Source organism: Zingiber officinale, chromosome 9B (genome assembly GCF_018446385.1).
Source record: "Zingiber officinale cultivar Zhangliang chromosome 9B, Zo_v1.1, whole genome shotgun sequence".
In the NCBI taxonomy this organism is placed as follows: domain Eukaryota; kingdom Viridiplantae; phylum Streptophyta; class Magnoliopsida; order Zingiberales; family Zingiberaceae; genus Zingiber; species Zingiber officinale.
Genome location: NC_056003.1, coordinates 96,678,001 through 96,705,113, shown reverse-complemented (window position 1 = coordinate 96,705,113; position 27,113 = coordinate 96,678,001). Strand labels below are relative to the sequence as shown.

The 27,113-nt window shown below is 39.2% G+C and overlaps 2 protein-coding genes across 2 annotated transcripts; both read left to right on the top strand.

Annotated features, from left to right (window-relative positions):
* The first annotated feature begins 13,333 nt into the window (after nucleotides 1-13,333).
* On the top strand, nucleotides 13,334-26,403 carry LOC122025784 (mannose-specific lectin-like). Its single transcript, XM_042584659.1, has 2 exons — nucleotides 13,334-14,227; nucleotides 26,277-26,403. The coding sequence occupies exon 1, from the start codon at nucleotides 13,344-13,346 to the stop codon at nucleotides 14,163-14,165; it is 822 nt and encodes a 273-aa protein (XP_042440593.1). The 5' UTR covers nucleotides 13,334-13,343; the 3' UTR covers nucleotides 14,166-14,227; nucleotides 26,277-26,403.
* On the top strand, nucleotides 25,388-26,403 carry LOC122025785 (mannose-specific lectin-like). Its single transcript, XM_042584661.1, has one exon. The coding sequence runs from the start codon at nucleotides 25,408-25,410 to the stop codon at nucleotides 26,212-26,214; it is 807 nt and encodes a 268-aa protein (XP_042440595.1). The 5' UTR covers nucleotides 25,388-25,407; the 3' UTR covers nucleotides 26,215-26,403.
* Nucleotides 26,404-27,113: the final 710 nt, after the last annotated feature.

Genomic DNA, 27,113 nt, shown 5'->3' with positions numbered 1-27,113 from the left:
TTTTATGTGTGTCAAAAAGGGGAGAGTAGTCATTGGAGAATTATTGGGGAACCCAAGCTAGGTTATCGGGTTAACCTAAGCTAGGGGGAGAATGTCAAGGAATGTTCAAGGAAGAACATTGGAATTCTTTTTGATGTGTGTCAAAAAGGGGGAGAATTATTGGGGAACCCAAGTTAGGTTATCGGGTTAACCTAAGTTTGGGGGAGAAACGTTCAAGGGAGAATATTGGAGTTTGGAAAGAATGTTCAAGGAAGAACATTGGTAACCTAACTTGATTATGGTTTTGTCAAACATCAAAAAGGGGGAGATTGTTGGTGCAACCTTAGGTCAAGGTTGACCTGGTTGACCCGACTCGAGTTGACGTGACTCGAGTTGTATTTTGATGTTTGACCTGGGAAGATTGTCGGTGCAACCTTAGGTCAAGGTTGACCTAGTTGTGTTGCATGTTGATGTTTGACACTCGTGAGAGAGTTCTATTCTTGATGTGGGACAAGAATAGATGTTTGGGAGATTATTGGTGCAACCGTAGGTCAAGGTTGACCTGGTTGACCTGATTCGGGAAAAGTCCAAGTATGGAGACTTGGCACGGAAAAGTCCAAGCAGGGAGCTTGGCACTGGAAAAGTCCAAGTATGGAGACTTGGCACGGAAAAGTCCAAGCAGGGAGCTTGGCACTGGAAAAGTCCAAGTATGGAGACTTGGCACGGAAAAGTCCAAGCAGGGAGCTTGGCACGCGAAAAGTCCAAGTATGAAGACTTGGCACTGGAAAAGTCCAAGTATGGAGACTTGGCACTGGGAAAGTCCTAACTGGGATGTTAGGCAGTTGGAAAGTCCTGGTAAGTGAAGCCAGGCAGTGGAAAGTCCTAACTGGGATGTTAGGCAGTGTGGAAAGTCCTGGTGAGTGAAGCCAGGCAGTGAGAAAGTCCTAACTGGGATGTTAGGCAGTGTGGAAATCCTGGTGAGTGAAGCCAGGTGAAAGTCCTGGTGAGTGAAGCCAGGCAAGGGAAAATCCAGATGGATCAGGGATGATCGGACTTCTGGTGTTGGAAAGTCCAAGTAGGTCAAAGGAATTGACCGGACACTTGGCGGGAAATTCTAGCAGGTCAAGGGAGTGACCAGATGCTAGGAATGAAGTACCAACATGTCGAGGTTGACCGAATGTTGGTTTGGAAGGCTTGGGACTTGGTTTGGGCAAAACCAAGTCACTAGTTATCCGATCGGTCCGGTGATCGACAAGAATCGATCGCTGTGCTATCGGTGTCGATCGTGCGGACCGATCGAGCTTCGATCGGCCGTGGCGACCGATCAGGAGACGATGTCGAAGGAAGCGAGTTGGGATCGGTCTATGGACCGATCCAGGTGGATCGGTCCACGCATCGAGTACGCATGAATGTCTTCGATCGATTGATCGGTCCGGGACCCATCGGGGCTCGATCGCAACACCGATCGGTCGGGGACCGATCAGTGACAAAAAGCTTCGCGCTTAGGGCGATCGGCCCGCATCGAGGTTCTAGCTGCTACGCAACGCTAGTTTCTTCATTGCTTCTTTGCGGTATAAAGGCCGAGGATTCTACAGGCTTCTTCTTCTTCCTTCCGGAAGTACTCTTACGCTGAAGCTTCGCTTCTTCTTCTTGCTGAGCTTTGTTGAGCTCGTTGGGTGCTAAAGCTTCGCGTGAGCTTCTTCCTGTTGCTGGTTTTCTAGCTAGGCTTGGATCCGAGAAGCTGCTGCTTCACCAGGGTTCCTGCTGACTTCAAGAAGGCAAGCAAGTGTTGTTTACATTTCTGTTCTTGTTTTCTTGTTCCTATTTGTACTCCTATTGCTGTTGCAAAGATTGTGGTGAGGTTTCTCCACCCACAAGGAGTATCTATTAGCCGGGTTTCCGGGGACTCATCCACCGACGGATTGGTAGGCTTCGTCCACCTTACGGACACGCCGAGGAGTAGGAGTTCATCTCCGAACCTCGTTATATGGTTTGTCTTTCTTCTCCTGTTTTCTTTCTACTTTGTATTTCCGCTGCGCTAACCTAATCGTAGGAAGAAACGAGAAAGATTGGGGTCGGCTATTCACACCCCCCTCTCTAGCCGTACGAAGGATCCTAACAACCAACTCGTAGAAAGAGGATTCGGAAGAACTCAGGAGTTGGTGTCGATCTGCTGGCAGTGGCAGTACAACAATAATCAGACGTGTTTGTAGCAACAGAAAGGTCTTTATAGTTCATCAGGAAGATGTGTCTTGAAGGCTGCTCGAATAGGGCTTATATGGACTGTTAGGGATGCCTCCAACTTTGTCTGAGGTGCCTCCAGTGGAAACTTTTATCTGCATATCTTTGGAATCAATAAAACTCATAACCTGTGGATTTTATCCTCTAGAGGGCACCTTCAAAGATCTCTGAGGCACCTCCATCAACATGGGAGGCACCTCTGAGACCTTCCACACAAGGACTTCGACTGAAGCATCCACGATGCATCCACTCGAGATGCACGTGTGAGAGGGGGCTGAAGCACTTGGTTTTTTTTAAAAAAAATTGATTTTGAAATCAAATTATATGCAACAAAAAATTTAAAAACAAAAACAAAAAACAAAAAAACATGACTCGATCAGTTTTACTTGGTTCAAAACCTTCGATGACTCCTGCTCCAAGACCTAGGTCTCACGGATCTATCAATGAATAATCTACTAATAACCTCTTCCAGAACCTTCAAAAAAGGAGATCAAATATAAAAAGAATAGGAGAAAGTGTAACATGCTACACTTTTTCTTTTGTAATATTTAAGTACAATATTAAACTCGTTACCCAATACTTTCAAAGATGATCGGATTGTGCTCAGTGTTGGATGGATTCTTAGTGGTATTCAGGCATAACAGAGTCCTAGTAGGGTGGCAGCAGGAAGCCGGAGGAGTCAGAATGTCAATCGGACGCATAGAAGCTTGTATAAGAGATGATTTGAAAGCTTTGGTCGAGATGGTCTTTTATAAGGTGTGGAAGACGCCTTCTATAGGTAAAATACTATCCCAAAAAGTCCTGCTCCTTATCGTCGACGAAGTCTGATTTTATCCAATAGAAGGTGCCTTCCAATCTCCTGAAGGTGCCTTCCATAAACAGTATTGATGGCACCTTCCGTTGTATAGAAGGCACTTTAGGTACTATTCACTCGAGGACTTTTGTGCTTCCTTTACCCTACAAAATGTATTAGTCCAGCATAAAAATATTTAACTTGTAAAATAAGGTTAGCACAATAATGATATGACTTAGACCCTGTCCTTTAGACCAGGATCTAGCCAGGGTCTCAATTTAGATTTCTGAAATAGACCTAAATTAGACCGACATCTACTATCCCCTCAATCGGGATGCATCCTCACTTAGTCACTCTCCTCCAGTGAATTACCTTCACTTACCAAGTGTTGAGTTACCTTCTCGACATCCAATCTGCCCCACCAGGTCTTCCTGCTAGAATCACACATCCAGACTTCACCAACCGGGAATCAAACATCTCAATCTCTTTCCAAAATCGCGTATACAGACTTCCTCCTACTAGAATCCCACATCTGGACTTTGCTAATCGAAAACCGCACATCCCGTCTAGACTTCCTGCTCGGTGTCAGGACTTCTTAACTCATCAAATTAGTCAACCCTGCACACTCAGTAATAAGGTTAGATCAACAACACACCTAACTTTAATCCATTAGTCATTCATCAAAACTCAGGTTTGATCATTGATACCAAATGCACCAACACCTTTTCTGTGTGGGGACTTTGATTGAAGCATTCGAGGAACCTCCACTTGAACAAGAGGTGCTTCGAATCACTATTCACCCAAGGCTTGAGTCATATTTTTATCCTGTAAAATACATTAGTCCAAATAACAAACTATATCTTACAAAACAGAGTTACTACAATAATAAAATGATATTATTAATTAGATCCTGTCTTGTCGAGACAACGATCTAGTCACGGTCTCAATCTAGTTTTATAAATTGGATCTAAAATGGACTTGCGTCTAAAGTCCCTAATTGGGATTTGTCCTTACTGGAACACTTTCCTCTAGTGACTTATCTTACTTACCATGTATAATTGTTTGACTTACCTTTAACTCACCAAGTCTTCCCGCCAGTTGTCAGGTCTATAGACCTAGCTGGACTTTGTCTATCTGTTAGGTTCTTCAAGCCTAGTAGGACTTTCTACCAAATATAGAATTACTCCTTGACCTATCTGGACTTCCACACTAGCTATCAAGTTCAATAGAGCTAGCTGGATTTCATCTGGTGTCAGGTCCTCCAAACCCATCAAATCTTACACACTTGGTAATAAGGTTAGATAACACAACACCTAACTTTAATTTATTTGTCATTCATCAAAACTTAGGTTTGACCATTGGTGCTAACTGCATCAACGATCTCTCCCTTTTTGATGCAAGACAACCTGGGTTAATGTTAGAAAAAATATGTAACAAGAAACATCAATATAGAAAACGATTTAAGAGAACTTAAATAATTTAGATTTGAATTTGGATTTGTATTTTATTCTCTAGATCATGTTAGCTTTAAGTTGTAAGATACGATAATTAAATAATAAGTATTATTGGAGAAATAATGTAAGGTCTCACGAGTGTAATTAAGAAATTTATATACGAAATATTCTAAGGTCACACGAGCATTAATTAAGGAATTAAATTATAAAATTTTCTATGAATTTTAGGAATTTTTTAGAATTTTAAATGAACTTGTACGACACGTTTCAAGGGGATAGAACTAATAAGCTATTGGTGTGGGAAGCATCCGACGATCAAACCTGGATTTTGATTATGCCAAAAGGTTCAAAGTTAAGGTTAATAAGTTTGAATGAGCATGCAGGAAAGTCCTAAGATATCTTAGGCAAAAGTCCTAGTGGATTCTAGGTAGGTGGAAAACCCTAGGGGGTGGTAACCCTAGGTCCTAGGGGGTGGTAATTCTACGTTATGAAAAATCCTAGAGGGTGGTAACCCTAAGTCCTAGGGGCGGTAACCCTAGTTGATGGAAAGTGTCTTGCCCCGTGACCTAGGAGTGTGACACCGGCGTTGCTTGCGAATATAAATACTTGAAAATAACAAGCCTCATAAAGTGCATACCAAGCCAGTAATAATATAACGAAAATATTGTATTTACAATCCAAAAGCGAAAACATACAAATAAAGACAACCTGAACTAAAACGATGAATCACTTGGACACGACTTGATTACCAGCCCCAAAACATCTCTTGCTCATCCTTTTCAACTTATTCCTCGTCTTTATCTGGGGATGGGAGTAAGAGGGGTGAGTGCTTGGGAAAACACTCAGTAAGTGGGATCGATCGAACATAGCACGAAAGAATACAAAACATTGCAAGACATTCGGAATTCATGACAAAAACATATTTCATGAAACATGACGAAACATAACTTAATCGAAAACATATACTTTTAGCAAGACATTCAGAATTCATGACAGTAACATAACATAATCGAAAATATAGCACTGTTAATCATCTTGTTTTCCATGGTATTACTGATCAGTCCCCTATATGTAATTCCTCTAAGGGGTGAGGTCATATATCGATTATTATTACCCACTGTATCAGGGCCATAACTTATCATATCTTATCATGTTTTCAAAAATTCCCTTTACTGATCAATTCGTTATATGTAATTCCTCTAAGGGGTGAGGTCATATATCGATTATTATTATCCACTGCATTAGGGTCATAACTTGTTATATGTTATCATGTTTTCATAAATTTCCTTTACCATATCTAACTTGAATCATAACAGTGCATCTTGGAATAAAAAGAAATGAATTTGTAATATAAAATGATGAAATGTAAATATATTCCGTAGCTATACTCGAAACGAAAAGCCCATTTACTTGGTCAGAAACTTCTTCGATTTTGGACAGAAACTTTATGGAACTTGAACTTGCACTTGTTAATCAGAACTTGGGCTCAGAACTTGTGTAGAAACTTACACAAAGGTTTAAGTGCCCATTTGGAAGACAATGCATTGGCTATTTATATGTATGAAGGGGTGGCCATGGCATATGAAGAGATGGCTAGATGGAGGGTCATTCATTAAAAAAGCTAGGTGAAAGGTCATGGCTAGATGGAAGTTACAAGTAGATGGAGGGTCATTCATTAAAAAGGCTAGGTTAAAGGCCATGGCTAGATGAAAAGTCATCCATTAAAAAGGCTAGGTGAAAGGTCATGGCTAGATGGAAGTTATAAGTAGATGGAGGGTCATTCATTAAAAAGGCTAGGTGAAAAGCCATGGCCAGATTAAAAGTCATCCATTAAAAAGGGTAGGTGAAAGGTCATCATACCATTACAACTTAGCACATGAAACATAGGTCCAAGTTACATAAAAGCATTAACACATGACTTATTATGTTATCATGATAAAACCAAAACAAACATAGGCATAAAATTTTAACATATGACTCACTAAGTCATCTTGTTAGAAAGCACACTAAGCCATCTTGTTAGAAAGCAAGAAAAACATAGATATAACTAGAATAAAAATTTAAAAAAACATAAAATTAACATGTGACTCATTAAATTATCATGATGAAGAGCATAGAAGAAACATATCATTAACTAGACTCAACATCCAAAATCCCTAAGATCCAAACCTACACTACACAAAGTAATCATAAACTTAGGTTCAATTTTATGGTATTAAGATTTCTAGGAGTCGAACCTAACTTAACCTACAAAGGTATCTCCACTATGTCCATCATCATGTCCAAAGTCAGGTCCTCACATCCCACCCTCTTTATTGGAAGTTTTGTCCTCGAAACTTGAGCTCACTTGATCTTCGAAGAGATATGGGTAATGCTTGCGCATCTTTTCCTTGGGTTCTCAGGTAACTTCCCTTTCAGTGTGATTGGACCATTGTATTTTGATGTACGAGATGGTTCTTCGTCTAAATACTTGATCCTTGGTGTCAATAATTTGAATGGGAACTTCTTCATATTTCATTCAAGTTCCCTTCGACTAGGAGTGGTCCAGTTTCTAGAATATGGCTCGGGTCTGAAATGTATCTTCTTAGCTGGGAGACATGAAAGACATTATGAATCCTTGACATATTCGGTGGTAATGCCAGTCTGTAAGCTAGTGATCCCACTTTCTCCAGAATTTCGAAAGGACCTACATATCTCGGATTTAGTTTCCCAGCTTTATTGAATTGAACTACTCCCTTCATTGGCAAAATCTTTATATAGGCCTTATCACCTGTTTCGAATTCCACTGGTCTTCTTTTTAAATCAGCCGAACTTTTCTGTCGATATTGAGCAACCTTGAGTCGTTCCTTGATGATAGTCACTTTTTCTACCATGGTTTGTGATATGGGTTAGTTTTAGTGGTCCCTGGTGAAAAAGGGAAAGGAGATAGCAAAATTAAGAAGATAGGTCAACATCGACCAAGATATATCTTAACGGAGGCAAGTCAATATCGATCGAGATATACCTTAGGGGAGGCATGTCAATATCGACCGATATATACCTTAATTAGAGTAAGCCAATATCGACCAAGATACACCTTAAGGGAAGTGAGCCAATATCGACCGATATACACCTCAAAGGAGGTAGACCGACATCGATCGATACATATCTCAAGGGAAGTAGGCCAATATCGGCCGAGATATACCTTAGGGGAAGGCAGGTCAATATCGATCGATATATACCTCAAAGGAAGTAGACCGACATCGATCGATACATACCTCAAGGGAAGTAGGCTAGTATCGGCCGAGATATACCTTAGGGGAAGGTAGGTTAATATCAGCCGATATATACCTTAAAGAAAGTTAGTTAATACTAATCGAGAAATACCTTGAGAAGAGTAGGCCAATATCGGTCGGGATACATCTTAGGAAGGGTAAATCAATATCGGCCGGGTTTACACGTTTAAGATAAAAAGCCAAGATTGTTTAAAGTGGCATATCTAAGATTAATTAAGTATACATGATCGCCCGACATAAAAAGATCTAAAGCTTTATAGAGTTGGTAATATATTACTAAACGATTAGTTGAATGATAATGATAAACTGACTGAAAGGGTCTTGGTTTAATATTCGGTCAATACAAAATATAGTATAATACCAAGCTGTCTATAACGTAATAAAGACAGGACGAACAAGTAGACTCATAATTAATTTAATAAAGATATCTGTATGTGATTGAATAACAGGTTTACCTATTTGGCGGGAAGTGTGCTTCTAGACTTTTCTGCAGGTACTAGACGACAAAAAAGGTACATCTGGGGTACAAAAAAGATTCCTTAAAAGACATTTACCACAAGTATGCAACTTACGTCATCTCATAACAAACTCTAACAATCCGAGGTCCACTTCATGACTACGGAGGTTATATGAAGTGGTATAAAAAGGGGAATCCTCTCCGTTGGCCAAGTAAGTTCACATTGAAGTTCACATCACTACTTGCACTGAAAAACCCTAATTCTCAACTACTGTTCATCTTCTTCCTTCTTCCACACAAATAGAAATCACTGACTTGAGCGTCGAAGGGCTTAGCCAGGGATTCCCACCCCGGTCTTAGGTCACTAACGATAGTGTTAGTTGGTTTCTTGTGTGCAGGAAGCCTTGGGAGCTCCGGATCTCAGTTTTCTTCTATCAGATCTCTCCCTCATCATCGAAGCTTCACACGAGGAAGGCATTCTGTGACCTGATTCTTCTCGATCCGCTTTGGGTTTCTCGGATCAGTATTTAGTCAGGTATTACTCTTCATCAGCAGTATATTTTCTCTCCAGCTTTCTATTTTGTCAATCTTCTCAGACAGGATCAGAATTCCTAGGTACATCTCCATATCAGAATTCCTAAGTACATCTCCAGATCAGGAATTCCTGGGTACATCTCCATATCATAATTCTTAGACAGGTCTCCAGATCAGAATTCCTAGGTACATCTCCAGATCAAGAATTACTAGGTATATCTCCAAATCAAAATTCCTGAGCAGGTCTCTAGATCAGAATCCTTGGACAGATCTCCATATCAGAATTTCTGAACAGATCTCCAGATCAAAATTTCTAGGCAAATCTCCATATCAGAATCCCTGGCCAGATCTTCGAATCAAATGCCTGGGTAAGTCTTCAGATTAAGTTCTCGATCAGAAAGCCAAACGACCTCTCGGTCGGGATTCCAGATTCTCACCCCGTGCAAGTTATAAGTGAGCTTGCTCTCACGCTTTCAAACTCTCACCCCAGTACGAGTTATAAGTGAGCTTGCTCTCACGCCTCTAGACTCTCGCCCCAGTGCGAGTTATAAGTGAGTTTGCTCTCATGACCAACGACCTCTCCATCGGGATTCCACACTCTCGCCCCAGTGCAAGTTATAATTGAGCTTGCTCTCACGGCTCCAGACTCTCGGCTCAATGTGAGTTATAAGTGAGCTTGCTCTCATGACCAACGACCTCTCGGTCGGGATTCCAGACTCTCGCCCTAGTGTGAGTTATAAGTGAGCTTGCTCTCACACTTCCAGACTCTCGCCCCAGTGTGAATTATAAGTGAGCTTGCTCTCACGCCTCCAGACTCTCACCCTAGTGCGAGTTATAAGTGAGCTTGCTCTCACGACCAATGACCTCTCGGTTGGGATTCCAGACTCTCGCCCTAGTGCGAGTTATAAGTGAGCATGCTCTCACGACCAACGACCTCTCGGTCAGGCTTCTAGACTCTCGCCCCAGTGCGAGTTATAATTGAGCATCCTCTCACGACCAACGACCTCTCGATCGGGATTCCAGACTCTCGCCCGAGTGCGAGTTATAAGTGAGCATGCTCTCATGACCAATGACCTCTCGATCGGGATTCCAGACTCTCGCTCCAGTGTGAGTTATAAGTGAGCTTGCTCTCACGTCTCCAGACTCTCGTCCCAGGACGAGTTATAAGTGAGCACGCTCTCACGACTAGTGACCTCTTGATCCGATTTTCTGACTCCTAGCTCAACGCAAACTACCAGTAAGCATGTTTTCATATTCAGCAATTCAGGGGATCCCACCAAAAGAGAAGTGCCAAAGAAAAGAAGGAAACATAAAAGAAAGACATAAACAAAGACCCACAGCATAGCCTGATCGACATTTATTTGATAAAGTTCGAAGGCATTCTTCAAAATACATATCATCATACTAGGAGTGCAAGTAGTGCCAACTTCTCTTTCAATTAGTAGGGTCAGGTTGGCATTAATAGCTGGCTCGATTTGCCTGACCTACCTGCTCCAACTAGACTCGTGCCTGGATCAGCTCTGCCTTGATACACTGAAGGGAGTGATGTTGCTTGGCAATAATTTCATCTTTTAACCGACTTTCTTCTCGAAGAAGGGTCAGAGAGTCCTCTTGTTTTATCTTCAAGTAAGCGATAAAGTGAATTTTACTCTCTTGGTCTGGATAAGCCTTATGCTTCCAGGCCACCTTAGCTCGAGTCTGAGACTTAGCAGCTAGCCAAAGTTCTTCCATCTCTCGACGAAGGGAAGACTGAAGGTCCCTATTCTGAGTCATCTTCAATAAGGCCTTATCCTTCTGGGCAAGTAACTAAGTCAGATGAGTGAGTTGTTGGTGTAGAGAAGACATTTCATCAGGCTCCACTACGAATGCCATGGCATGAAGGAGTACAAGGAAAGCATAAGGATGTAAGTGGGTTCAACTCTTCTTAAAGAGATAGAAGTGAAAGGGTCATCCTCGGGGCATGCAACAGCATATCGGAAATAATATCGCATTCAAGGGCATGGTATGTATCCCAAGAGCTTGGGATTGAGGCAGCAACATAAATGACTGGAAAATGGTGCATCTAGAAAATGGTGCAACATCGGAGAGCATGGTGAATTAATTCCCTAGGGCCCGGGGAAAGGGAAGAGTAGTTAACGTCGCAGCAGCAAGGTCAAGTGAGACCAGATTCTAGTCTAGTCAGTCGGACCTGGACCTCCTTCGACTAGACTTGGGGGAGGCTTGTGATACAGTGCATAATGGTAGAGTCAGAAGTCAAGGGGACATGGCAGTCAGAAGTCAAAGGGACGTGACAGTCAGAAGTCAAGGGGACGTGACAATCAGAAGTCAAGAGGACATGACAGTCAGAAGTCAGGCGAACATAGCAGTCAAAATACAAGGAGATGTGGTAGTCGATATACGGAAGGGGACCACACGGGGCCACCCGGGTGTAAAGTCAGAGCAAGGTCTACCTACCATGAAAACAGATCTGCGGCAAGGAGCGCGGTCAAGACCTAACCCGACCTGGTTTTACCGATCAGGGGTTATCAAGCTAGCATACATGAGCAAACTTACCACCCTCGGTGAGGTCGGAGTCATAGAGGCCGACAGAAGAGGACTCTAGTTGCACCCCTCCGCTCGACAAGTCTGCTCAGCAACACTAAATAGACCAATCAGGGTTGTTTTAATCACACCCGGGTGGTATAGGAGGCACTACGCAACAACGTAATCACCTGTCGAAGAATATCTGCTGTATGTCAGGGAATATTCCAGCGGTTGGGATCATCTGGCATTAGAACCTTCCTCCAGTCAATGAGAGAAGGTCACGTGCCCTCAACCACTCGACAAGTCCTGACACCCAACATTCTCTAACAAGGGTCAATCTCGAGAATGTGCGTTTTGTCATATAAAAAGAGATGTTCTCTCCCTTACGCGGGTACGCTCACTCGCACACTTGTCTACTTTTCTTCTTCCTTCGTACATTGTTCTTCTGAGGAAAAAGTACCTGACTTGAGTGGTTGAGGAACTGCTCCGGAGACTTTTTCCCTGGTTCTTGGTTTCTAACGTCCCGTGTGCTTGTCTGAGTGTGTTCAGAGGTCTGACACCACCGGCACAGGCCCAGTAGTTCTTTCGGGCTACGTGGGGGTCCGTTCTCTGAAGCCCATGCAATCGCAACATCACAATCTTCTCCCCGTCAACGCTAACGACACTTCATCCAGCCTGCATCTGAATCAGACTTCGGACAGGATCATAATCGATTCATGAGTTATACCAATTGATTCGACAGCTTCTAATTGATTGCCCAATTGATTCAGAAGCTTTTTATCTGTGAGAGAAAGTAGCTTAATCGATTCCCAAACTCTATGCTCTCTCCTGAAAATGTCTTAATTGATTAACTAATCGATTGGTCAAACCTTAATCGATTGTCTCAATCGATTACTACCTCTTCTATTCTTCGTAAAATATAGCCAATCGATTTCCAATCGATTAGAACTGAGCTTAATTGATTGGCTTCGTTCCAATCAATTTACCAATCGATTCTTGTCCCATTGTGCTCTCGTGAAAGTTTCTAATTGATTAGGTAATCAACCTAATCGATTGAAGCAAGTCCCAACAGATTAGACACAAAACCTAATCGATTGGACTTGGGAAATTTGATTGAGTTGATCGATTACCTAACCCTAAGCTTTAATCTCAAGTTTAGGATTCTTTTCCCCAACCATATAGTCATCCGTAACTTGTTGGGATTTTTCATTGTCTAGCATCCGGTTACCATTGACTTGTCAGGACTTCTTCAATAAGTGTCCGATTAACCATTGACCCACTTAGACTTTACATTTTTTGTCAACTTCTTATTGGACTTAAACCCCATAATGAGGATTCTTGTGTTTCTTTATGCATCCATTTGTTGATATTCTGTAGTGTCAATATAGCACGATTGATTTTCATCTAATGTTCGATATGCTCTCAATGTTTTTACTATACTGACATTTAAAAAACATGAACTTCGGCTAGCTTGTCTCCGATTCATTACTACAATCATCATTTTTCAATAAATGTCTTTTGTTAATAACTTTCTGTATACTTTATCGATATGAACAGTTAGACATATACGAGTCCCATTTCCAATGGCGTGGCCATCTTTGAATATTTGGATCGATCAGAAAATATCTTCTAGATTACGTACAAAACTTTTGTCGTAAAAACATTGGATAAAATATTTAGAAATTTTAAGCAAGATTATGACTTACTGTCAACCAAAAATGTGGATGAGTTGGCAGAATAACGTTCCGTAAAAATTAGGTCAATATTATAATTTTTAAATATTTGCGCATTACAATGGTAGAAAACTTAAAATGAAGGGCATATATTTATTTGCTAGTTTTGTCCTATTCTACAAATCACTGATAAATTATTTACTTTGATTATCGACCGCACAACCATTTGGTATAATTTCGAATGCTTCAATTTTAATAAATAAATTTACCACCTCAATTCTCATCTATAATTTCGAATGCTTTAATTTTAATAAATAAATGCACCACCATCTCATCTATAAATAGATGGGAATTGCATGATACTCTAAACAAGCGATCACTTTGACTAAAGTGAGTGGCATCCATAGCTTAACCATGGCTTCCCTTGGCATGCTCTCTGCTGCTCTCCTCCTCGGCCTCTTCCTGCCTTCCTCCATGGCCAATAACGTTCTCTTTGGCGGTGACAGGCTGAACACCGGCGAATCCCTCAGAGAAGGGGACTATAAATTCACCATGAAGTCCGACGACTGCACCCTGGTGCTGAACGACAACGACCAGACCGTGTGGTCCTCCCCCACCAACGGCCTAGGCAACAACTGCTTCGCCCACTTGCAGACCAACGGCAACCTCGTCATCCGCAACGACAATGACCAGGTTGTTTGGTCGAGCAACACCGCCGGCGAGGAGGGCAACTACATCCTCGTCCTGCAGAACGACGGCAGCGTCGTCATCTTCGGCCGCTCTATATGGTCCATCCCCCCCGGTTCCAACACCGCCACTTCCAAAGGCGCCGTGATCGTCAAAAGGGGCCGCAGCGATGAATCCACGAACATTCTCTATGGAGGTCACAAGCTGCGCACCGACGAATCCCTCAAAGAAGGGGACTATACCTTCGTCATGCAGTCCGACTGCAACCTGATGCTGTACGCCAACAACAACAACCAGGTCATGTGGTCCTCCCAAACCAACGACCTAGGCAGCAGGTGCTTCGCCCGCATGCAGACCGACGGCAACTTAGTCATCTTCGAGGGTATTCACTTCAACCCAATTTGGGATAGCAACACCCGCGGCCCGGAGGGCAAGTACATCCTCGTCCTGCAGCGCGACGGCCACGTCGTCATCTACGGCAGCCCTATATTTACGATCCCCAACGATGAACCCACGAACAGGAAGATCGCCATGGTGACTAAAAAATAGTTGCCTTCACCACGAACGATGCATGGGTAGCTATTAAATAAAAGCGAATAAATTGAAGCGAGGCATAAATAATAATTAGCTACATGCATGCATGGCACGTAGCCTCCTTTTTTTATCGTACTATTAAGTTGGTGCGATCAGTTGATGACCTTAATTATCTGCTTGTTCTGCTTTTTGTCAGTTGAATTGCGTTGGAAAAAGAAAAAGAATTAATTAAAGAAATCTACTAGTACACATATATAAATTGAAAAAACAAAATTAATACAAGGTGGAATCTAATTAACCAATTCCAGCTATGCAACAATATTATTCGCTAATGTTTGAGATTTTGGAGGAGAAGTTATTATTATTATTATTATTATTATTATTTATTTATTTATTTATTTTAGAGATCACCTCTAATTGAAATAGAGAATAAGTTAAAAATAGTGGGTAATATGCTCATGAAAATATATAGTGTGTCATCCTCACTCGATAATAGTTTTTAATTTTTTTTTCTTTTAATATTTATTGTCTCTCACATAACTTTAATAAAAAAATATATTTTATCTATATTGTAAATAATTTTATATAAATCAATTTTAATTTAACTCTAATCTCAGATAAAATGATCTAAAACATGAGGAAGGTGGAATTTAATAAATAAATAAATAAAATTTTCTATGTTAGTATATAATAATAATAATAATAATAATAATAATAATAATATAGAGATGTAAATGAGCCAAGTCATTTATGAGTTATTCATGTGCAACTTGATCAAAATTCGACTTGAGCTCGAAGTTGACCGACCTTGAAGCTTGATTAGAAATTGAGCCTAACTTGAATCTAATTATTACTAGCTCTATGGTTCATCGAGCCAAACGAACTAATAATAATATATATATTACAATATATAATATATTAATTAATTAATAATAATAATAATTGAGCTCAAGACCATGATTAAATATTGAACTTGAGCTTAGCCCAATTCTACGGACTCAAACGAACTCGAGCTTGAATTAAACCTGTATAAGTCGAGTCGAGCTGAGCTCGAGCCTAAGTTAGCTCAAGCTCAGCTAGATCGTTTATTGTCCTAAGTGGTCAGTGGTGGCAAAGAGATCGTTCTGATCATTTACTCTCTTTCTTTTTTAGTGGATCACCTCCTTGGTCTTACACGGTGGTAAAAGACGACTACATTCATCCCCTCCTCGACCCCACACGGTGGTAAAAGATCACTACACTTGCCCCCAGCACCCTCGTCAACTCATCCCAAGATCAACACGGAGGAGGTAAATCATGGGTGGTCACTAGCCTTTAGAATAGTGACTGACACATGAGAGAGACATTTACCTCAGCTATATCGAGATTCGAACCCCATACCTTATGGTAGTAGTACTTCATGCGCTAGCCACTAAACTGTCCCGAGAGGACGAAACTGTGTTGGGTAAACTTTTTAACGTGACTAGCCCCACCGCAGAGCGGCCCCATACTTTAGAAACCCTTGAAGGGATGTTTTGGAGAGACACAATACCATATTGTTGCTAAGAGGGCTCAGACATGACATCGCAGGCAACATTAATGTGTTGCTAAGAGGGCTCGAACCCGGCATCTCAGGCAACAGGTGTCTCCGTGCTTCCACTAGGATAGACGTACTTTGACAAAACTAAGATAGAGTAAACTTTTTATAATGACTGACCCTACCGCTGAGCGGTCCCATACCCCAAAAACATCTGAAGAGATTTTTTTGGGAAGGCACAGTTTCACTTTGCTACTAAGAAGACTTGAACACAGTACCTCAAGCAACATTATGTAAATATTATTTTTTTTATTTGTCGCTAAGAGGATTCGAACCTGATACCTCAAGTAATATGATATCACTATGCTAGACACTATGATAAAGAAACGTCAATAAACTAATGTACTATTTGAAGTGGATACGAATACACTCTCTTTCAAATATCTTTTTAATAAAAAGCTAAGCTCAATTTCAACTCTAAGTAGTTACAAATTTTTAAACACACTATTTTAAAGAGACTATAATGGTGTGTTTCGTTTCATCTTAGTGGTCCTTGGCTCCATGTACTCTAGCCCAGTGACGCTTTATATTAGAGAGGTCAATATCCATCAAAATATTTTTTTTATTAGGATCAAAAAGGATTTCCTTTTAGATATCTCTATCATGGTATAATATTATCCATTTTAAACTTAAGTTCTTATGATTTTATTTTTGGACTCTACTCAAAAGATCTCATACCAATAGAAATATCTTTCCCTTATAAACCCATGATTTTTTCCATGTGTGCAAACTTGCAACCCAACAATTCCTCCTCAAACAAAAGACTATAGACTTCCCACATCCGATCCTCGACCCACCAGGTCTTCCTGCCCCTCGGTCCACCCGACCTACTAAGAATTCCTTACCTAATCGCAACTAGGACTTCCTGATTGGTGTCTGATCCTCTTGATTTGAACACGGGAGCCGCTACTTCATTTGTTCAGTCCCCACTTCATTTGTTCGAGGTCAATATTTTACTCACATAGCTCAATTAGATCATAACTCTTGTGCACAGTCGACGGTTAGACCTTCTGGCAGTCTGGACTCTGATACCAATAGTTAGGACTAAAAGGGATTTAGATATCTTTACAATAATATGATATTGTCCACTTTAGGTCTAATCCCTCATAGTTTTATTTTTGAGCTCTATCCAAAAGGCCTCATACTAATGGAAATATTTTTCCCTTATAAACCCATGATCTTTTCTATGTATTTTTAATGTGGAACTTTGTTTGTAAACTTACAACCCAATATTTTTTGTATCTATTGAAAATTGATCCTAAGATCTATTACAATAAACACCTATGGCACCAAGTATGTCAATTCATGAGAGTAAAAATTACTTTTAAACTTTTTTTAGATAATAATGAAGTTGTCTTCTACTTAATTTATTGATATATCTTATTAGTTTCTTGAGTCACTCATTTGGATTCTTGTAGGTAAATCTTCTATAATGAGGAAAGTAGTGGAGGATGATGTGAGTGTAAATTATTTTAATTAAGTTCATTCGATTTGGTGCTTAGTATGAGTAGAAATCTAAAATCTTATTGTTAAGACATATACGAGTTATAGTGAGTGAATAGCTTTGATCGTTTTGTCAAGATTGTGTACTCGTTATTTAAATGTACAACAGAAAACTTAAATCAACCTTGACACCACATTCGTAACACATTGATTTTACTTTATATCCACCTCTAAAGGCGACTAATCCAATGACTATTTATACAATCTATCTCCACTAAATCTTTTCTTTCTTGGAAACCTTTCAAAGGCGGAGAAATCTCTTACAACACCTATTTTTACAAGCAAGTACTAGCAATACAAAATACAAATGGAAATGAAAGTAAAAATATTTTACAATTGAGAAACTTTACTTTGGATGTTTGTTTGTCACTTTGGAATGTCTCTTGATGGTTAAAATGCACCAACACTTCTCCTTTAACATCTCAAGAACTGGTACCGTGAGTCCTTCTTGAAATTCTCTTTATAAGACTATTGTTTGAATTGATTTTTTCCTAGCAATCAGTTGCTAGAATTCACTGTTGGTAGATTGTTGGTGCAATCATCTTCAAGTCAAGGTTGATCAGTTTGACTAAGCTTTAGTTGATTCGACTTTGAGTTTCAATGTTTAGGCAATATGTGAAGTAGAGGTCAAGTAGGTCAAGATTGATCGGATGCTTGATAATATGTGAGAGAAAAGTTAAGTAGGACATGAAGGATCATACTTGACTGGAAAATCTTAATCAGAGGTTAGGCAAAATAAAGTCCTAACTGGAAGTTAGGCAAGATGAAGTCCTGACTTGAGGGTCAGGCAAGGGAAAAGTTCTAACTGGAAGTTAGATAAAATAAAATCCTAATAGGAGGTTAGGCAAGGTAAAGTTCTGGTTGGAGGTTACGTAAGGCAAAGTCCTAATCGCGATTAGGCAAAGAAAAGTCCAAGTGGGTCAAGGATAATCACATGTTAGCAAAGGGAAGTCCAACCTATAGTTAGGCAAAGGAAAGTCCAAGTGGATCAAAGAGGACCGCCCGTTGACAAATTAAAAGACCTAACTGCGGTTAGACAAAAAAAAAATTCAAGTAAGTCAAGGAGGACCCGATGTTGGCAAAAGAAAAGTCCTAATTACAGTTAGGCAAGAGAAAAATCAAAATGGGTCAAGTAGGATCACACTTAGTGATAGAAAATCTAACGAAAAGTTGATGCAATATGGAAAGTCCAAGTGGTCAAACATTGACCTAACACTTGGTGAACAAATTCCTACAGGTCACGGTTGACCGGAGGTTGGGTAAGGGAACACTAGATTTGGGTTAAGCAAGTTAGGGTTGGCAAATTGATTAGGATAAAGCTAATCGATCAAGTGATCCATTTGGAGCCTTCATGAAACATAAGGCGTCTGGATATATTGGGTAATCGATCAAGAGTTGCACCAATTAATTAGTTGATCAATTGGGAGCTTTTCTTCGCAAAATAAAAAGGACTCGGATAGATTGGGAAATCAATCAAGGGCAATCCTAATTGATTATGAAATCAATTGGGAGAAGAAGTTCACGACAAACAGCGGATTCTTGATCGATCAGTTAATCAATTAAGAGGAGTTTTTTATGAAGCACAGTAGCTTCCTTGCGAGAGCATAATTGATTGGGAGAAGCTCACGAGTGAATAGTAGGCTTCTGAATCAATTAGGTGATTGATTAAGAAGTCGTGTAATCAATTAGGTAATCGATTGTGAGAAGAAGAAAAGAGTCATTGAAAGGTTTGGATGTCTAGATTTCTCGAATTTGCTGCTACAGTCGATTGGGGGCAAGGTCAATCAATTGGGAGCCCTAATTTGTGGGATAAAAGGTGTTCGCCAAGGATTCAAATGGGACACTTCTTCTCCACTCTTCATCACCAGTTCATGAAGCTTCTTAGAGACAAGTGTTGCTGCACTTACTAAGTATCAAGAGGTAATCCACAACAACAAGAGATCAAGAGCAAAGGACGTCATTGTTATATTTATTTCCTTGTTCTTGTTGCATTTCTTGTTGTATTTCTTGTTGTATTTTTCTTATTTGCTTGTATATTTGATTGTATGAGACTTCTTCTCCTCCTAGAAGGAGGTTTTCATAATGTATTGTGAGTGAGGAGAGTGGACCCTTTAATTAGTCACCTCAAGGAGGTGGATACTAAGTAAAATCAAGGGTGTTAGCAATACTTCGAGTTTTTCTCTATAACAAATCATCAACGAAGTGTTTGGAGCTAATCACCCCCTCTAGCTCCTGAAATATCCTAAAAAGTGGTATTAGAGTGATGCCATTCTTCTTGGATTAATTGCCTAGCAATGAGATATAGAAAGAAGAAGAAAGTGAAGCTTGAAGCCCTAATTTCAACAAGTCAAGAAATTATCATTCAATGAGCTCAAGTTCAAAAATAGAGTGCCAAGATGGACTCGGATATGATATCCGAACACCTCCACCATCCAAAATTTTTTTTATGATGGACATAGAGTAATGATTTACTCTAGTGGAGTGATTTCAAACTCCAATTGATGAAAACGGAAAGCTCCTTAAGAAGAAGAAATGGATTGAGGAGCAAGTCAAGAGGTGCAAGGCAAAAGATATAGTTGTTGGAACCCCAAGGTTATTTTTGGTGTGATCAACCAAGTTAAGTTAGGTCCTATTATGTTTTGATCCATGTGTCTAAGTGGCAGGAGCTTAGGAGCACAGGAAATCGAGCGGAAGACGCAGTTAACGAGAAGGATAGCACGAGAGAGAGTTGACGGGCTTGGTGTGTCTAAGAGAGGAGGTACTGCGGAAGAGTACACCGGTGGACGAGAAGGACGCACGTTGTAGTCCGAGGGATGAGAAGCCGGGGAAGAAGGCTACTCGAGGAGAAGGCCGAAAATTGAGTTCGAGTGAGCCCTATTTCGGTTGGCTGTAATCACCCATGCAATCAGAGTAGCAGAGGAGTGAGAGAAGGTGATGAAGACTGTTGGAGGTGCCCTCAAAGGAGATTGAAGGTGCCTCTGAGGCGCGCCCGCGCCTCCGCCACCTTTGGGCGGAAGGCCCCCTCGGCCAGTCAAGGTAGTCGTTCACAGTGGATAAAGTTTTATCCACTATGCCTCGCTGGAGGCGCCCTCCAAGCCCTTTGGAGACACCCTCAAGCTGCAGATAAGTTTTTCTAGGAGCTCTAAAAAGACCCCTGAACCTAGGAAAGTAGCAACAACTTGTGTATTCATTTCCTAGCAATAGTCTGCGCTGTCAGTGTGTGTAAGAGGCTTCCCCGCCTTCACCAAAGGAGATTCTTAGTGAGCTTTCATCTACCTTGGATTAACAACCACCCCGGTTGTAATCAAGTAAATTCTGAGTCTCTTTCTTTTAGTTTCGTATTGTTTATTTTTATGCTATTGCTGCTAATCTAAGTCGAAAGATGAGAAAAGTGTTGTGTTTTAGTGTTTCAGACAACTCAACCCTCTCCAGCCGGCCTACCCGGTCCTACAAATGGCATCAGAACTTAATAGCTTTAAGAGGACTAACCGTCGAATGAAGCACATGAGATCGTCGGACCAAGCATCTACCCACCAAAATTTGAGGGGGAGTTCGCGAGCTGGAAAAAGAGAATGAAGGTATTTTTCAAAATAGACTTCGATTTATTATTAATAATGGAATTTGGTTTTGAAGCACCCAAGGGCAAGGAAAAGTTTCAATGGACGAAGATGATTTTCAAGACATGCTTACTTATTTAAGAAATGTAGAAAATATCAATACCATTGGGCTTCAATTAGATGATATTAATGAAAACATGAATGTAGATGATATTAGAGGAAGTTATTGCTCAATGTTTGAAGAAGCACAAAAAGAGTTGTTACACTTGTACTAATTTTTCTGTATTCAATTTTTTGGTCAAGTTAATGCATGTGAAGATGTTAAATGGTTGGAGCAATAAATCTTTTGATATGTTACTTCAGTTATTGCAAGAGGCATTTCCCAAACCGAATGTGATTCCAAACTCTCATTATGAAGCAAAGAAAATGTTAAAAGAGTTAGGATTGACATATGAGAAGATACATGCATGTAAGAATGATTGTATATTATTTTGGGGTGAGCATGAGAATAAGGATACATGCCCGGTGTGCAAGAGCCTAGATACAAGTATGATGGGATGAATAAAAAAAAGAATGCTCAGAAAATTCATCAATATTTTCCTTTGAAGCCCAGATTTAAGCGGTTGTTTATTGCAAAACATACAGCAAAAGATATGAGATGTCATAAAGAAAAATGGGTTGAAATAGATGGTGTATTAAGGCATCCAGCAGATAGTGAATCATGAAAAGAATTTGACATATCACATGAAATATTTACTAGTGATCGATGAAATATTCGCTTAGGGTTGGCTACAGATAATTTTAATTCGTTTGGAAATATGTCAAATGCTTATAGTATGTGGCCTGTTATACTTGTAAATTATAATTTGCCACCATTGAAAATGATGAAGCCATCATACTTGATTATGTATCTTTTAATTCCTGGGCCTAAATCACTTGGGAAAGAGATAAATGTATACTTATGACCTTTGATCAATGAACTGATGGAGCTATGGGATGATGGGATGGCAGCATATGATGCATCGACTGAAGAAGTATTTTGATTACATGCTGCTATGATGTGGACCATTCATGACTTTCTAGCATATGAAACAGTATCTGGATGGAGCACAAAGGGTTATAAAGCATGTCCAATATGTGTAGTTGAAACTAAATCTCAAAGATTATGGAGTAAAATATGCTATACATGCCACCGTCGATTCTTGAATGTGCAACACCCATGGCGCAGAAATAAAAATTTCAATGGAAAGATTGAATAAGGACCACCACGAAAATTTAGTGGTTATGAGATTTTAGCACAGTTAGATACATTACCCCAGGTGACATTTAGTAAACATCCTACATTAAGAAAAAACCGGCAACGATCTTTGGATGATACAAATTGAGTAAAGAAGTCTATATTTTTTGAGTTAAAGTATTGGCCAAATTTAAAGTTGAGACATAATTTGGATGTGATGCACATTGAAAAAAACATTTGTGATGCTTTGGTTGACACATTATTTAATATAGAAGAAAGTCAAAGGATATATTTAAAACAAGGTTAGACTTGCAAGATATGGGGATTAGAAGTGAATTGCATTTAAAGAAAGTTGGAGACAAATTTAGTAAACCATATGCAAGTTTCACGTTGACATTGGAAGAAAGACGTGCATTTCTTAAAATTTTAAAATCTATGATGTTTCTTGATGGATATGCTGCTAATATATCTAGATAATGTAGATGATGGAAAGTTACATGGATTAAAAACACATAATTTTCATGTCTTGTTGCAAAGAATACTTCCCGCTGTTGTACGTAAATTCTTCCTAAAAGATATACATAGCACACTAATTGAGTTATGTGATTTTTTGCAAAAAGATAACTACAGGATTTTTACACATAGCGGACTTATATAATATGGAGGAGGAAATAGTCTTCATAGTGTGTAAAATGGAAAGAAATATTTCCTCTAGCATTTTTTGATATTATGGTTCATTTGGCAGTTCATTTATCCTATGAAGTCATGTTAGCTGAACATGTTTCGTCACGATGGATGTATCCCTTTGAACGATATTTAGGCAGACTAAAAAAATATGTTCGTAATAAAGCAATACCTGAAGGATCTATTGCAAAGGGATATATTATAAATGAGGCATTAACTTTCAGTTCTTTATAAGTGAGTCAAATTGAGACAAGATTTAGTAGGATAGAATGAAACAAAGATGTTCAACCAGTAACATACAATTTAAATGTTTTCTCACAACAAGCAAGAGTGTTTGGCAACCAACATAATCTTAAATTACCTTTGACTTTGTATAAGAAAACACATTGGTATATTCTCAATAATTATAAAGAAGTTGACTAATATAGAAAGTAAGTTTTTACATTATGTAATTTTATTGTTTATATTTCATTATAAAATTATAACTTAAATATTTATTTATGCAGTGAACATCTACAACTTCTGTCACATAAAGTTCATTCACTCGTTTGGGATACATAAGAGGACTTGGAAGTGAGCAAAAGCCAGTTAGGTCCACTTCTTCAAATGTCATCTCTTCAACCAGATCAACTTACACCGCATTACGTGAAAAATTTGAATCCACCTTAAAAGAGTTAGCAAACACCAAAGTTCAATTAGCAAACACCCAAGATGAGTTAGCATCAATGAAATCAAGACAAGACATGTTTGAACAAATTCATAACCGATTGGCACCTGGAGCATTAGATTCCTTGATCCATGATTCATCTTCGGCTCCATCTCCTCCTCCTTGTTCTTAGACTTTGATGTTATGGATTTTTGGATATGAACATAATGTTGTGAAGTTTATTTCTTGTAGACTTTGATGTTGTGAATTTCTAGATGTGAACTTGATGTTTTAAACTTGTTACTTGTTTGTACTTTATTTGTTGCGTTACTTGTGTACTTTATATGTTGTGTTATTTGATGTTAGACATTGATGTTGAGTACTTTCATCTGTTTGTGAATGTTGCTATAGGTGTGAACTTATACTTAATGAAGTATGAGTTGTTTGTGAGTTTATTTGTGAGTTTGTTGTTAGAGTTAATATTGTATAGAGTTGTGGTTATTGTGAATATTGTTGTTAGAGTTGTGATGATTGTGTGGGTTTGTAAATGTGTATACAGAGTATGTTGAAAATATTTTTTTTTTTAAAAACGAAGGTTAGCAACGAATTGTTCAAAATTTGTCGCTAACATTATTAGCGACGAAATATTGTTCAAATTTGTCGCTAACAACTCAAACATATCGAACCTCATCGTAGGCGTTTGCGGTGAAATGAAATGGGGTTAGCGACAAATCAGATTGTTAGCGACGAAAACTTAGCGATGAAACAGTTCAAATTCATCGTTAATAACTTAAACATATCAATACTTATCGCAGGCGTTTGCGGCGACATGAAATGGGTTAGCGACGAATTAAGATGGCGTTAGCGACGACATTAGGAAAATCGTAGCTAACTTTGTTTGCGACGAAAAATTTAGATTCGTTGCAAACAAATTTCTTAGCAACGAACGATTTTAATTCTTCGATTAAAATTATTTAGCGATGAGTTAATTACGTCGTTAATTTATTAGCGACGAAACATAAAAAAATCGTCACTAATAATTGTTTACGACAAACTTATAACGACGATTCTAGCGCAGCGATGAAAAGTTATCGTCGCAAATATTTGTTAGCGACGAAGATTAATATGTTAGCGATGAAATATTTCATCACTAAATATCAATTTTCTTGTAGTGTAGGATTTTACTTGCCTATCATCTGATTACCCTTGATCTATTAAAATTTCTTATCTTATGTTTGATATCCGATCAAGTTTGATCTACAAGAATTTGTGATTGCCAAACACTTATTTGACTTGTTTAGACTTCTCATCTCCTACTTAATATCTGATTAATCTTAACTTGTCAAGATTTTATCATTGTCAAATATTCGATCTTTCTTAATCTATTTGGATTTCTCTTCTTACACCTAAAATATGGTCCTTTATGACCTGTCAAAACTTCCAACGTTGCCATGGATCCTCTTGTTTATGCATCCATTTGTTGATATTCTTTATTGTCAATATAGCACGATTGATTTTCATCCAATGTTCGATATATATGCTCTCATATGTATTTAATATACTGACATTTAAAAAAAAAACATGCACTTCAGCTTGTCTCAAATTCACTACTACCTAAATCACAATTCATCAATTTTCAATAATTTTTTTTTGTCATTGGCTAATAACCTTTTATGTATATTAGAAATTTTAAGCAAGATTATGACTTACTGCCAACCAAATAATGTGGATGAGTTGGCAGAATAACGTTCCGTAAAAATTCGGTCAATATTATATATTTTTTTTAATATTTGCGCATTACAATGGTAGCGAACTTAAAGTGAAGTGGCATATATTTATTGGCTAGTTTTGTCCTACTCTACAAATCAATGATAAATTATTTACCTGGATTATCGACCGCACAACCACTTGGTATAATTTCGAATGCTTTAATTTTAATAAATAAATTTATCACCTTCTCATCTATAAATAGATGGGAATTGCATGATACTCTAAACAAGCGATCACTTGACTGAAGTGAGTGACATCCGTAGCTTAACCATGGCTTCCTTGTCATGCTCTCTGTTGCTCTCCTCCTCGGCCTCTTCCTGCCTTCCTCCATGGCCAACAACGTTCTCTTTGGTGGTGACAGGCTGAACACCGGCGAATCCCTCAGAGAAAGGAACTTTAAATTCACCATGATGTCCGACGACTGCACCCTGGTGCTGAACGACAACGACCAGACCGTGTGGTCCTCCCCCACCAACGGCCTAGGCAACAACTGCTTCGCCCACTTGCAGACCAACGGCAACCTCGTCATCCGCAACGACAATGACCAGGTTGTTTGGTCGAGCAACACCGCCGGCGAGGAGGGCAACTACATCCTCGTCCTGCAGAACGACGGCAGCGTCGTCATCTTCGGCCGCTCTATATGGTCCATCCCCCCCGGTTCCAACACCGCCACTTCCAAAGGCGCCGTGATCGTCAAAAGGGGCCGCAGCGATGAATCCACGAACATTCTCTATGGAGGTCACAAGCTGCGCACCGACGAATCCCTCAAAGAAGGGGACTATACCTTCGTCATGCAGTCCGACTGCAACCTGATGCTGTACGCCAACAACAACAACCAGGTCATGTGGTCCTCCCAAACCAACGACCTAGGCAGCAGGTGCTTCGCCCGCATGCAGACCGACGGCAACTTAGTCATCTTCGAGGGTATTCACTTCAACCCAATTTGGGATAGCAACACCCGCGGCCCGGAGGGCAAGTACATCCTCGTCCTGCAGCGCGACGGCCACGTCGTCATCTACGGCAGCCCTATATTTACGATCCCCAACGATGAACCCACGAACAGGAAGATCGCCATGGTGACTAAAAAATAGTTGCCTTCACCACGAACGATGCATGGGTAGCTATTAAATAAAAGCGAATAAATTGAAGCGAGGCATAAATAATAATTAGCTAGCTACATGGTGGCATAGCACGTGGCCTCGTTGTTCTGGTGTACGTAACTACTGTTAAGTTGGTGTGAGTCGATCACCTTAATTATCTATCTGCTCTGCCTTTTTTTAGTTGAATTGCATTGAAAAAAGAAAAATAATTAATTAAAGAAATCTAATAGCACACATATATAAATTGAAAAAATAAAATTAAAAGGTAGAATCTAATTAACCAATTCCAGCTTTGATAATATGAAACAATATTATTCGCTAATGTTTGTGATTTTGGAGGAAAAGTTATTATTATTATTATTATTATTGTTTATTTATTTATTTTAGAGATGATCAAAATAGAGAATAAGTTAAAAATAGTGGGTAATATGGTCATGAAAATATATATAGTGTGTCATCCTCTCTCGATAGTAGTTTTAAAATTTTTTTTCTTTTAATATTTATTGTCTCTCACATAACTTTAATAAATACTAGTGTCATCGTACACACGCGTTGTGTGTGTAATATAATAATATATAAATTATTTGGATTTTTGAAAATCTGAATTGTTTGGATTTTCTAATATTACCTTTATAAACTAAGAATTAATTATTTGGGTAAGATTCGTCAGACTCATGCAATAATGACTACTGTAACGGACTTTCCTATGCAAAAGATTATTTTAATTTAATATTATACTTGTCTTAGTAAAAGAAACTAAGAAAAATATATTTTTTAAAATCGCCCGTCTAAAATATTTATAAAAGTTTTTTTAATCATAATGTTGTTGGGACTAAAGAGAACTATATTATTTTTATATAAAATAACCAGAGAAAATTAATGATGAGAAA